This window comes from Polypterus senegalus, chromosome 3, assembly GCF_016835505.1.
Source record: "Polypterus senegalus isolate Bchr_013 chromosome 3, ASM1683550v1, whole genome shotgun sequence".
Taxonomy (NCBI): Eukaryota; Metazoa; Chordata; class Cladistia; order Polypteriformes; family Polypteridae; genus Polypterus; species Polypterus senegalus.
Window position 1 is genome coordinate 227302096 of NC_053156.1, and position 14723 is coordinate 227316818.

The 14723-nt window shown below is 37.9% G+C and overlaps 1 protein-coding gene across 1 annotated transcript in view; it reads right to left on the reverse strand.

The window, feature by feature from the left end:
- uhrf1bp1 (UHRF1 binding protein 1) overlaps positions 1-14723 on the reverse strand; it is a 90637-nt gene that overhangs the window by 43662 nt on the left and 32252 nt on the right. The window contains exon 6 of the mRNA XM_039748682.1: positions 57-197. Within this exon, the coding sequence (XP_039604616.1) occupies positions 57-197 (141 nt within the window). The remainder of the gene's footprint in view (positions 1-56; positions 198-14723) is intronic.

Genomic DNA, 14723 nt, shown 5'->3' on the forward strand with positions numbered 1-14723 from the left:
TTACTCACATAGTCCTTGGTACCGTTCCCTCTCAGAAATACATGCAAGTACTTTACCCTGCGTTTTAAAGCTATACGCAGGCGTCCCTGATTAGTGATCAGCCTTAGAGGTGTGCTGGCAAGTTCGTGCTCTTCACTTTCAATTGCATCAGCTTCAATTCGCAGGGTTTGCCAGTTGATTTCCTTAAATGTTAGCACCTGAAAAGTAAATTAAATTACATAGCTGAGAAAATTGCCACAGATGCTGTCAGTTATGAATCTTGTGTTGATACAACTGAAGCTTGTCAGTTTATTTTTTATACCTGATCAAAAGGCACCAACCCTAAAAGTATCATATAGGAGGTGATGTTTTTGTATGAAGAAATGTCAATTCAGGGCTGAAGCAGTACTAGGCACAATGCAGGAACTCACATTTGATGAGTGCACTATTCTATGATAAAACATGGAATTATATTCTTAACTCAAAGACTAATGAATTTTAACTGCATATTTATTGCTAGTTGTGCTACTTGTCCAATATTCAACATTAATGTTTGCAGTGCACCATCTATTTCATTGTATTTTGTAATGCATGTAATAAACAAAATACACAGCATTTTTCATTTCAACAGATGGCCCATCACAAACATTAGCACTGCTTTTACGAATACCACAATAAATAGCACGTAACAGATGCAGCAACCAGACAGAAACACACTTGTCCCTCTCAGAGGCACCATCTTCCTTTGGCCAAACACCCTATCCCACTTTTACTACTTCAACATCTCCCTCTCCATATTTTTTGACTACCACTTCAATTGTTATAGACAGTGATATGTCATCCTTGGCCAATCAATATTGGATTGTCCATACCTGATGACTAGTTAAGGAGACCACATAAGAATACCTATAGAACTAGATGGAATTAGCCCTGGAGTAACTACATCTGGTGCCATCTGACCTTCTGGTATCCTCTGTTACCTATTCAGTCTGTCACTAAGCCTTCACAAAGTGCCCCCCTTTTGGAAAACATCTTGTATTGTTCCAATTACTACCTGGCTAAAGATTTGTATAGTACTGATTTTTTCAGTCCTGCTCCTGATTGCTTCTGCCATAGTTTCACCCTGCTCCTGGGCTGGTCCTGACAAATTCACACTCATTCCATCTGCTCACGTCCATTGACTCCTGTGCCCATAGCAGGTTCCATTCCGTACCTGACTGCATTCCTGCTTTCCCTTTTAAAATGAAATCGTAACCTAAATGGAGTCTTAAAACAGCAGAATCTATTATGACTTTTTTTTTTTCTTTTTTCACAATACAGAGTTGATCTATTGATATCATTTTCGAAAAAATAATAGATGAATAGATAATGGGCGACCAGATGTACTCTTTTCAAGACAATGTTATCTTCACATGAGACTTATAAATTTCAGAGTTCGGACTGAAATTTATAAAATCCTAAAAATTGTCTGCAATTTTGTCATGACCGCAAAATTTGTCGATACATGTACAACAAGTATATGTTTTAAAATCTCATGCAGCATAGCTCAAGTTCAGTATAAATTTGTTTAAGAAAAACACTTATGGCAGTTTGACTCAGATGACAGCTACTTATAAATACAAAAGATGCCCATAAAACAAAAGTGTATAAGCACAGAGTAAAATAATAATAGATTAGGATTATACTCATGTTTTCAACTAGGACATAACTAGTAGGAAGCCAAATGTGTGATTAAGAGAGGTGGCATGTGGCACTTAAATTTCATATTCGCTCTAATGTGTACAAAACTGCTTTTAAAGATGACAGAGCATAAGCAGAAATGACAGACTACTCTGTGAGACTTGCTTCATTGTACAGTATTTCAAAAAGTTCCAAAAAAATAGATAATTTTCAATACCATTGAGGAGTTTTCTAAATTTAAAATAAAGTTTCGGTGTTTTTCCTTTTTTGTTAGAGAAACAGCATCCCTACAAGTCCATAAAAAGCTTATTAAGTGACTGAATATAAACTATGACATAAACTGCTCAAATTGGTTATTTAAAAATACTAATAAAGATCCATTGTATATAAAGGCGTATGTAAAGTTCCACTAAGACAAGCATTTTAAATACATGCTAGGCATCTGCAAGATGTGAGATGAGCACATGGCAGCCAAACAAGCCGTTGACCTAAACACAAGCAAGAGAGTCGATACAGATATGAAGGAAAGAATGAAAAAGCAATACTCCTATCAGAAATTTTATTGTGCCCATGCTAACAAGCTGCTATGGATATGCACCACAATGCTACTGAAATGATTCATTAGAAAAATCATTTAAACAAAAAAACACAACACAAGCATTTAAGAAACAGGCGCATACTAGCTTTGTTTTATATACTTTAGACTGCCCAAACAAATTACAGGAACACTTTTTAATCAGATTATGGCATCAAGTCAATGAAACTTCTGGGCTATTGATCTGATCAGTTAAGTAGCATAGGGGGTTGTTAATCAGTTTCAGATGCTTTGGTGTTAATGAAACTAACAACAGGTGCGCTAGAGGGGCAACAATGAGAAGACCCCCAAAACAGGAATGGTTTAACAGGTAGAGGCCACTGACATTTTTCCCTCCTCATCTTTTTTGACCGTTTTTTCACCAGTTTTGCATTTGGCTACGGTCAGTGTCACTACTGGTAGCATGAGGTGATACCTGGACCCTACAGAGGTTGCACAGGTAGTCCAGTGTTGCCGGAAGGTTTGCTGTGTCTCCCAGCCCAGTCTCAAGGGCATGGGGGAGATTCCAGGGGACAGGCAGTTACTTTAGGAGAGCTGGTCAGGGCCGTAGAAAGTCTTTAACCCATTAGCAGGACCGGTTTCTGCCAGAGCCCTACAAAATGACCTCCACTGGTGTGAATGTCTCTGATCAAACAATCAGAAACAGACTTCACGAGGGTGGCCTGAGGGCTCAATGTCCTGTAGTGGGCCCTGTGCCCACTGCCTGTCACCGTGGAGCTCGATTGGCATTCGCCATAGAATACCAGAATTGGCAGGTCCACCACTGGCGCCCTGTGCTTTTCACAGATAAGAGCAGGTGCACCCTGAGCACATGTGACAGACGTAAAATGGTCTGGAGAAGCCGTGAAGAATGTTAGGCTGCCTATAACATCTTTCAGTATGACTGGTTTGGTGGTGGTGATGGCCTGGGGTGGCATATCCATGGAGGGACGCACAGACCTCTACAGGTTAGACAACGGCACCTTGACTGCATTTAAGTATTGGGATGAAATCCTTGGACCCATTGTCGGACTCTATGCTGGTGCACGACAATGCCCAGCCTCATGTGGAGAGAGTATGCAGGCAGTTCCTGGAGGATGAAGGAACTGAAACCATTGACTGGTCCCCACTTTCACCTGACCTAAATCCAACAGAACACCTCTGGGACATTATGTTTCGGTACATCCAACACTGCCAGGTTGCACCTCAAACTGTCCAGGGACTCAGTGATGCCCTGGTCCAGATCTAGGAGAAGATCCCCCAGGACACCATCCGTCATCTCATTAGGAGCATGTTGCGATGTTGTCAGGCATGCATACAAGCACGTGGGGGCCATACAAACAATTGAGTACAATTTAGAGTTATAAAATTTGGTCAAAATGGACTAGCCTGCCGCATTACTTTTTCACTTTGATTTTCAGGGTGCCTTTAAATCAGCTCTCTGTAGGTTGATAATTTTCATTTTCATCAAAGGATGTAGCATCCTTTTGTTCCTAACACATTACCCAGCCCATATCAGTATAGATATCCAGCAGGATTTTTTGTCCCTTTGAGATGTGATGTATATACACACACACACACACACATATATTATATATATATATATATATATATATACATACACACATATAAATATATACATACACACACATATATATATATACACACACACACATATATATATATATATATATATATATATATATATATATATATATATATATCAAGAGAAGGTCTGTGATACGGTTTGCATATTAGCAGTTGGAGATCCACAAAGGGAGAAAATGAATCACGTATCATAAAGTAGTTTTTATTCCTGAGCTTTCAACCTACCAGGGGTCTTCATCAGAGGATAATGCTTAGACATACAAGAATCAAAGGCAATATATAGCAATACCTTACAGGGGGAGGAGGGGGTGTGTGGCTAGGTCCGTGTGTTGGGGTGAGGTTGTTGGGAGTAAAGTCTTGTTTATTATTATTTATATATATATACATACATACATACATACATACATACATACATATATATATATATATATACATATACATATATATACATATACATATACATATACATATATATATATATACATATACATATATATATACATATACATATATATATACACATATATATATATACATATACATATACATATACATATACATATACATATATACATATATATATATATATATATATATATACTAATAAAAGGCAAAGCCCTCACTCACTCACCCACTCCTGTGTAGGTAGAAGGCTGAAATTTGGCAGGTTCATTCCTTACAGCTTCCTTACAAAAGTTGGGCAGGTTTTATATCGAAATTCTACGCGTAATGGTCATAACTGGAAGCTGTTTTTCTCCATTTACTGTAATGGAGATGAGCTTGAACGCCGTGGCGGAGTTTCATGTGACATCATCACGCCTCACACGTAATCACGCAGTACATAGAAAACCAGGAAGACCTCCAAAAAGCGCTGAAGAAAACATGCATTATATAATTGAGAAGGCAGCGAAACAATAAGAAGCGAGCGAATGACATATCTATACTAATAAAAGGCAAAGCCCTCACTCACTCACTCACTCACTGACTCATCACTAATTCTCCAACTTCCCGTGGGTGGAAGGCTGAAATTTGGCAGGTTCATTCCTTACAGCTTCCTTACAAAAGTTGGGCAGGTTTTATATCGAAATTCTACGCGTAATGGTCATAACTGGAAGCAGTTTTCTCCATTTACTGTAATGGAGATGAGCTTCAACGCCGGGGCGGAGTTTTCGTGACATCATCACGCCTACCATGTAATCACGCAGTACATAGAAAACCAGGAAGACCTCAAAAAAGCGCTCAAGAAAACATGCATTATATAATTTAGAAGGCAGCTAAACAATAAGAAGCGAGCGAAAGTGACATATACAACCATATTCATGACTTCTGCTACTTCGGAAACAAAGCACGATGTAAACCTACACTTTAAATTAAGTTCATAGACAGGCTGCGCTGGCGCTTGTAATTTAGTGCCTGCCCATATAAGGCCGTCCGTCAGCGCAATCCAATAGCAAACTGCCACTAAATATTCACGGGTGAAGGACTGTGCTTATGGAGAGGAAGATGAGATGGTCAGGGTGGTGTTTGACACAAACTCAGCGAAACTGTGAGAGAAAGTTTTAAGTGCCAGGACTAAGGTAACATTAAATACAGCCATGGACATAGCACGAGATGGCACCAGCACAGCTGGGAACCTTCGATGCATGTACACCGAGTGGCTCACGGAACTGACGAGTGCACAGATAAAAGCAACAGTTCCAAAGAGCTGAACAAAACCGAATTACACAATTGAAAAGGCAGCAAAAATATGAAGCGCCTGATAAGCATATTCATAAATCCAGCTACTGTGGAAACAAAGCACACGTGGAAAAAGTCAATGTCCCGCTAAAGGAAGACAGTGTAAAAACCCGTGCATGCAGTGTGTCAGGTCTCAGATAAAGAAGAAGACGAGCTGTTTATTGATGCAGTAAGAAACGAATCGATGAATGAAACCTGTCATCTTTACAGCAATTGACAAACACGGAATATAACTTGAACACAACACATCCTACAAATATGAACCTGATTGAAAGAAATAATGATAATCAAATCCTTGATGACAGCAACACTCAGTAACACTCACAAAACAAATACTGTATATTGACAGTCATGTTACGCTATTTTTAAAATGTTCCCTTTTCTTTTCTAGCTTTTTAACACACTACTTCTCGCTGCAATACGCTGGTATATATATATGTATATATATATCCCGATCTACATACTGAATAATGGATACTTTATTCGCCATCAATGATTGTTTTGGTAAAGCCATACTCAGTGTATTCATTAGATGAACGGTAAAAAGTAAGAGCGAGGGAGGATGACTTATTGAGGCATGCAGGCTGTAGTGCGCCAACTCTATCTGAATTGCGATCACATTTGAAAAATATATCTTTTCAAGTTCTATTTAGTCCATATGTGTCAAACTCAAGGGCCGGGCCACATCCGCCCGGCGTAATTATATCCGGCCCGAGATCATTTTATATACTGTATTATTGTTATTAATGGCCCGGTATATGAAGCGCTGGTAACACAATAAACTACAGATCCCATAATGCAGCGCTTCAGCTGCCTTGCCAACACTTACGCGTTAATCAAGTCTAGCTTATGATGCTGCAAGTTATTGCAAGCTAGCTCACACGATGCTGAAGAGAAAAGTTGATTCTGAAAATAGAGCCTTTAAAACCGATGGGAGGCTGAGTATATGTTTACTGAACCCGTGTGTCTCATTTGTGGAGCTAATGTGGCTGTAATTACAGAATTTAATCTAAGACGGCACTATGAGACAAAACATCAGGGTAACCTGAATGCAATGCAGAAAGAGAATTAAATAAGAATCTGACACTTCAGCGGACGTTTTACCGTGCACAATCACAAAGTGATTTCAAGTGAAGCTGCTTTTATGGGAGACACAAATGCACCAGTGCACCTTGCCCACTTTCCCTGTTGCCAAGTAATGTTAAACCAAGTCGTCACTACGGTGTTCCCAAACACGCACTTTGCTGATAAACTGAGCGCACTGAGTTTGCACGGCGCTTTGGTGACTTTGAAGAACAAAAAGTCCGTCTACATGCGGCTCGAACCTTGTGCATGTTTGGTAGCACATATCTGTGTGAGAAGCTCTTCTCAGTGATAAAGACTAACAAAACAGCACACAGGAGTCGCCTCACTGATGAGCACCTGCAATCCATCCTGAGAATCTCCACAACACAGAACCTCACACCAAACAGAAACGAACCTGTGGCCAAAAAGATGCCAGGCGCCCAGCTCTAAAATGACATATGAGCAAAGACAACTGAATGATTTGATTTGTTATTGCTGAAAGGAACACATTTTATTTATATTTCTAGGTTTTGTTATGCAGCATGTTCATATTTGAATTTGTATAATTTTGACAGGATATATTTTTATGGAGAGCAAAATCTTTTGGGATATTTAAAATCTAAGTTTATTTTTATATAAAATTACATAAGAGTAAAGAAATTTGAATGTTTGTTCTTTTAACGTTTACTTTATTTCTAACTTGTATAATTTAGACAGGATATATTTTTATGGAGAGCAAAATATTATAAGTTGTTTAAGGTTTGAGTTGATTTATTCAGGAATAATATTCCTGTCTGTTTTTAACATTCCTACCAAACATATTTCTGTCGACTAAATAAAAATTCCTTCTATTTAAAATTTAAATAGAACTTGAACAAATACGATAGTTCATAATATCCATGCAGACTTGCACGTAAGAGCGGAGTTATCCGTTTTAACAAGCAGCGTATTGCACTGATCTGAAATAGCTGTGTGTGTATATATGTAGATATGTATGTATATGTATATATATATGTTTATATATGTGTGTGTGTATGTATATATATATATATATATATATGTATTTGTGTGTGTATGTATGTATGTGTGTATGTATATGTATGAGTATATATGTAGATATATATATATATGTATGACAACAACACTCATCACTCACAACAGTGACAAAACAATTACATTGACAATCATGTTACGTTATTTTCAAAATGTTTCCTTTTCTTTTTCATTGCTTCTTTAACACACTACTTCTCTGCAGCTGGTATTTTAGTATATATATATGTATGTATATATATATATATACACACACACACAGTCTTTGGGGTGCGAGCAACTGTTGCTGGGGGTGGCAGAATCCATGAAGGAAGAAAAATGAAAAAAAATTTGTACAAAATCTTAATTTATTTATCCATTACTAAATAATTAAATGGGCAGGCTATTTCGTATCAGTGCAATTCGCTGCTTGTTAAAACGGAGGACTCCTGCTCTTACGTGCAAGTCTGCGTGGATATTATGAACTTCTGTTCAAGTTCTAGGTGAAGGCTCTACTATTGCTCCACAGCGTGTGGTTTGTCTATTTGAGCATAGCAGTGTAATTCGGTTTTTGTTTAGCTCTCTTTGGAACTGTTGGTTTTTGTCTGCGCACTGCGTCAGTTCACGTGAGCCGCTGAATATGGTTTTATATGTCACTCGCTCGCTTCTAATTGTTTCGCTGCCTTCTTAATTATATAATGCATGTTTTCTTCAGCGCTTTTTGTAGCTCTTCCTGGTTTTCTACTTAATGCATGAATACGTGAGAGGCGTGATGATGTCACACGAAACTCCGCTCCCCATGGCTTTCGAGCTCAACTCCATTACAGTAAATGGGTAAAAATAGCTTCTAGTTATGATCATTATGCGTAGAATTTCGAAATGAAAACTGCCCAACTTTTGTAAGGAAGCTGTAAGGAATGAGCCTGCCAAATTTCAGCCTTCTACCTACACGGGAAGTTGGAGAATTAATGATGAGTCAGTGAGTCAGTCAGTCAGTCAGGGCTTTGCCTTTTATTAGTATAGATTTATTTTTCAATAATTTTCTCAGACATTTATCATCACTTTCACCTCCTGTTCAAGACCACAGGAATAAAGTTGACTCGCCTGCATCTGCTCTCTACTATTAAATTTTTCTCCTGCATCGCGAAAACTCATGTCCTGTGGGATTTCTATGGGAATGTAGACCTCCAATACAGAACAAAGGCCCTTACATCACACCTTACAAAAGCCTTTATGGGGATGGTCCTGAACATACAGGTATGAGTCCTCTTGTGAAAGACCATTTAAACTGCCTCCAGTTAGTCTATCAGACAGTGACTGGAGTGAAAGATACAATTTTATTTATTTATTTGGTACAAAAGGCTTACTCTCTCCTGGACAAAGCTAGAAGCAGAAAGATATTTTTCAACCCCACTAAGCATGTTAACCTCTGTAGGACTGCTGCATGTTAGAATTTATATATACATATACTACTAGGTCATGTCCATCTGCAGAAAAACTTTCAGAAAATTCTACATTAATGTCAAGGAGAAAAGGAAGTCAGATAGAGATTTTTTTTTTTTGTGCAAGAGGAATTACCTGTAACTTAGCAAAACTAAAAAAAGTGAGGCATCACTTATAAAACATTGCACAAATTCAAAAAATTTTGCTTACACTCGAAAGCCAAAAACAGCATATGTAAAAAAAGAAAATTTAAATTATAAAACCATATGAACACCACAAGCCACGAAAAGTTGCTTTATAAATCTCAGATCTTTTTAAAAAACTTTACTCTTGTGCACGCTCTTATAGCGACTCCAAGTCACCTTCTATCAGTAATCATGTATAGCTTAAAAATGCCTTTTGTGAATATTCATGTTCACATCACCATATACATTTGTTCATGTCCCTCTGTGTCATCTTTACTACAAATTACAGGAGAATAGAGAAAACGAAACTTGAATGAATGTGAACTTGAAGCATTACTAACTTGAAGTGGAGAACCACAAATATATTCTTTTTGATGATCTCTCTGTGGGAGTTATAAATAAAAGAAAGGGGAAGCAAGTGACAGCAGCTGAGTGAAGACCACAATAGCTAAGTGCCAATACACAGCGGACTCAAAAAGAAACACAGCATGTATTGATGTAGACTGTATGGCAAAACTGTGAGATATTAAGAACATTATTAAATAACTTGTAAAAAAAATAAATTATTTTGTTAAAAATAAAAAAATAAATGTCATTGTTGTAATGCATTTAAGTCTGTTAACATTTGACATACAATAGCTAAGAGTCTTTGAACTGACATTACTTTTACATCCTGAGGGACAGGTTCTGGGTCATACATGCATGCAGTCCATGTTTCTGTGCTATGCTGTACAGTACCGAACAAGCAGTCACAATGTGGCAATGTGGTGCCTGAAAATTCTGAAAACACCATCAACCACCTGCCAATGAAACAACGGTCTGTTCTATTACTGACCATGTGCTAGAATGCCTTCCATTATATTTCCTCTCTTGCAATGTTTTCAGGTTGGTGAGTGGTGTGAGGAGCCAGTTTCTGAGGGGGTACCCACACTACCACTTTAAAGAATGATTATACAAGTTTTGCTTTGTGTGGTACGACATAACTGGCAATGCCAGTATTAGCTCTTTTGCACAATATGCAAGGAGCGAGTTTTTGGGCATAATGCTTACCAATCTCTCTATTAAAGGCAATGAGTACTTTCAACAACTGGTTTATAAAGCATAAGTGCTACTGAGGTTCCCTTATACCAATGGCAACATGCCTTTATAATGCCTCACTGGGACTACTATCCTTTCTTAAACCAATCCAGATGCATATTTTATCTATGTGAATTCTGTATGGGCTGGGTTGGTATGTGTTGCTGTAATATCTTTGAGCTCAGATAATACCTCAATTTTCCATTGGAGACCAATGAAGTAAAAAGTAAAAGGTAAAGCTAGTATAGACTAAGGGCTGGTTTGTACTTGACGCTCAGAACACATACACATCATGGCTGCCACGTGTTCCCAGTGGTCATTGGACGCTTCCTCTGAACACGTCTTCAGAAATTAATTCAACGCATGCACGAGAAGAAATACCAGCAAAAAGTCAGGGGGCGCAGTGTGATCAAGTCGGAACGTGAGGTCAGAGTCTATGTTTACTATCTACACGTGACAGAAAGCCGTAACGATCGTATAGGATTGATGTGCATGCTTCAATGTTTGATGATGGTTCGATGTGGTCAAGAAAAATGCCGTCATACAAAAACATTTGTGGTGCTTTAATATTCAGGCGTCGCATACTCCCCATCATAATGTCCAGGGGCTCAGTGATCATACATTTTAAAAGTCTCACATATCATCTTATGTGCCGTCTTTTTTTTTTTTTGCACCTTCACAACAGCATCAGAATGTACGGCAGCGTATTTGAGCCAGAGAAAAAAATAAAGGACACAGTGAAAAGGTCTATTTTGTGATTAAAATCTAAATTTCACCTTTAATCTTAAAATGTCCACTTTAACCTCGTAGTTTACTTTATCATTAAAGCAAAACATTGTAAACATCACCTTAAAAACGACCCAGTTGTTAATCGCTACGTGCTTCTGGGGATTTCTCCTGAACTGACAGCAGCAATCTCCGCACAGAACACATTAAATGTATGATATCCCAACTCTCTGCAAACTTAGAATCCTTAGATTTATACTTGATATAACTTTCATGATGAAATGCATTAAAGCGTGTATGTTACATTTTACAAATAAGCTGTTAACTTCATTTAATTAATCAATACTGTTAATAATTACACATGTGGGAGTGGCACGGTGGCAGAACGGTAGTACTGCTGCTTCACAAGGAGTCGTGTCCTTTGTGATCCCTGCCTGAAGTCTGCATGTTTTCCAGTTGGGTTTTCACAGCGTGCTCCTGTTTCCTTCCAAAGACATGAAGGTTTGGGGATCTGGTGACGCTAAAACGACGCTAGTGTATGTGTATGCTTGTGTTCACCTTACGATGACCTAACGCCCTGTCCAGGGATTGTTTCTGTCTCGCGCCCAATGGGAAAATGAAAATATGCTGTTTGCATAACAATACAATCCTCACACCCTGCACAGCCATCTTTTGCTGTAATAAAAGAACAATGTATATCAAAAGATACAACAAAAGGCATTCTTTGCTTCAGGATGCATACAATTTGTTTTGCATTTATTGGCAGAACTTGATGAAGAAGTTCATAAAATGTGCTTAGTATCAAGACCAGTAATCAAGTTTAACAAAATTCCAAACAGAAGCAGGCCTAAAGCTGTTGCTGTGAGAGGATGCATTTATCTTGCTTGGTGACAAATTGTACCTCTTATCTATAAATATGGTACTGAAGAAACAACATATGCAAAAAAGAAGGAAATTTGCTGAAATATATTAACTATAAACACTTCATGTACAAATCAGTAATCTAAACAGATAAGAAAAAGAAGAAACCACAAATTCAGAGTATATGGTTGCTGTGTCACTGGGGAAAGAACATCTACTGCTTCCTTTCTCACCAGTATCTGCAAGCTGGCTGTTTAAAATCAATTAGTTTTAACACATTTTTTATTACTCACATGGGTACACTAGGCTTTAGAAATATTACTTTGAACACCAAAAAATTGACAATGTCCATGTTATTTCATTTGTGTGGCTCACTGCACAAGAAGCAGGAGTTTATTACAATAAACATTAATTTCAAGGTCATGCAGAACCTTGAACAAGTACCGTAAGCTTATTCTCTTGCATGCTGTCTGTACAATTATAAACTCACAGTAAATTAATGTTCTCAAATTCACTTAATAAAAGTCACAATATATGGGGTTTCAGAGCCTATTCCAACAGCATAGGGCAGAAGAACCAGCACTGAACAAGGTGCCAGTCTGTTACAAGGCCCATTCAAATACACACCTATACTTGCACGGAGACCCATTTGGAATCATCAGTTAATCTGAATATTTCTGGGAATGTGGAAGGCAATCTGGAGTATCTGGAGAAAACCCACACAGACTCAAATTCACTATGGTGGGTTTGTGAGGTAGCAGTACTAACAAAAACACTTCTACAACTATTATAATATATGATAATATTATATCTGAAAAAATAGAGAAACACATTAAAAAAAATAAATTAAAAACACACCACAGAAATATATGATAGGTAGGTTTAACTTGACAATAAAAAAATATGAAAACAAACAATAAACACTGTATTTAAATGAAAAAATGAGTTACTGTATATATAATTCCCTCATTGGTACACACAGTTACTTTTGACAAGGGCAGACCTTTAAATATCTGGGAGTGCAGCTGGATGACAAATTGGACTGGACTGCCAATACTGATGCTCTATGTAAGAAAGGTCAAAGCAGACTATACTTTCTGAGAAGGTTGGCATCCTTTAACATCTGCAGTAAGATGTTGCAGATGTTCTACCAGACGGTTGTGGCGAGTGCCCTCTTCTACGCTAGGGTGTGCTGGGGTGGCAGCATAAAGATGAAAGACGCCTCACGCCTGGACAAACTTGTTAAGGAGGCAGGCTCTATTGTAGGATTAAAGTTGGACAGTTTAACATCTGTGGCAGAGCGACGGGCACTAAGCAAACTCCTGTCAATCATGAATAATCCACTGCATCCACTGAACAGTGTCATTTCCAGACAGAGGAGTAGCTTCAGTGACAGACTTTTGTTACTGTTCTGCTCCACTGACAGACTGAGGAGATCGTTCCTCCCCTACACTATGCGACTCTTCAATTCCACCCGGGGGAGTAAATGCTAATATTAATTTTATTTTAATTTTTTTCATTTTTATTACTATTTAATTTAATATTGTTTCTTTGTATCAGTATACTGCTGCTGGATTATGTGAATTTCCCCTTGGGATTAATAAAGTATCTATCTATCTATCTATCTAAATTGCACACAGGCTTGTAAAGCCCACAAATGGCATTCTAAACTTTGCAATCTGTTTATTTTTTCCTTTATTTTAATGTTGTTCATGCACATGTAGAGCACACAATAACTAGCTCATTTAAAAAAATTTTTGAGAGCTAAAAAATTGTTACATTAAGTATCCAAGACAATGCTCAAGACAGACCATGTCAGCTAAACAAATCTCGTTAGAAATAGTTCTGCGTAGTGTGATAAGAAACATCTCTTTTTTAAGCTGAGCATTTATGTACTCGGGACATTTGACATTTAAAAACAAAAATAAATATGTTAACAATATACTTGATAAGTGGAGGAGGCTTCTATTCAGCTCGCATGTGCAACCTTGGTTATGATGGACGATGTAAACATGACCTTTTTCTAAAGTGTTTTTTTGTTTTCTGCAGATTACTTTTTATGGCTTAAGTTGTTTACTAGCAAAATACCCGTGCTTCGCAGCGGAGAAGTAGTGTGTTGAAGTAAAGAAAAAGAAAAGGCAGCATTTTGAAAATAACGTAACATGATTGTCAATGTAATTGTTTTGTCACTGTTACGAGTGTTGCTGTCATATATAGTGGCTTGCAAAAGTATTCGGCCCCCTTGAACTTTTCCACATTTTGTCACATTACAGCCACAAATATGAATCAATTTTATTGGAATTCCACGTGAAAGACCAATACAAAGTGGTGTACACGTGAGAAGTGGAACGAAAATCATACATGATTCCAAAGAATTTTTACAAATAACTGAAAAGTGGGGTGTGCGTAATTATTCAGCCCCCTGAGTCAATACTTTGTAGAACCACCTTTTGCTGCAATTACAGCTGCCAGTCTTTTAGGGTATGTCTCTACAAGCTTTGCACATCTAGAGACTGAAATCCTTGCCCATTCTTCTTTGCAAAACAGCTCCAGCTCAGTCAGATTAGATGGACAGCGCTTGTGAAGAGCCGTTTAGATCTTGCCACAGATTCTCGATTGGATTTAGATCTGGACTTTGACTGGGCCATTCTAACACATGGATATGTTTTGTTTTAAACCATTCAATTGTTGCCCTTGCTTTATGTTTAGGGTCGTTGTCCTGCTGGAAGGTGAACCTCCGCCCCAGTCTCAAGTCTTTT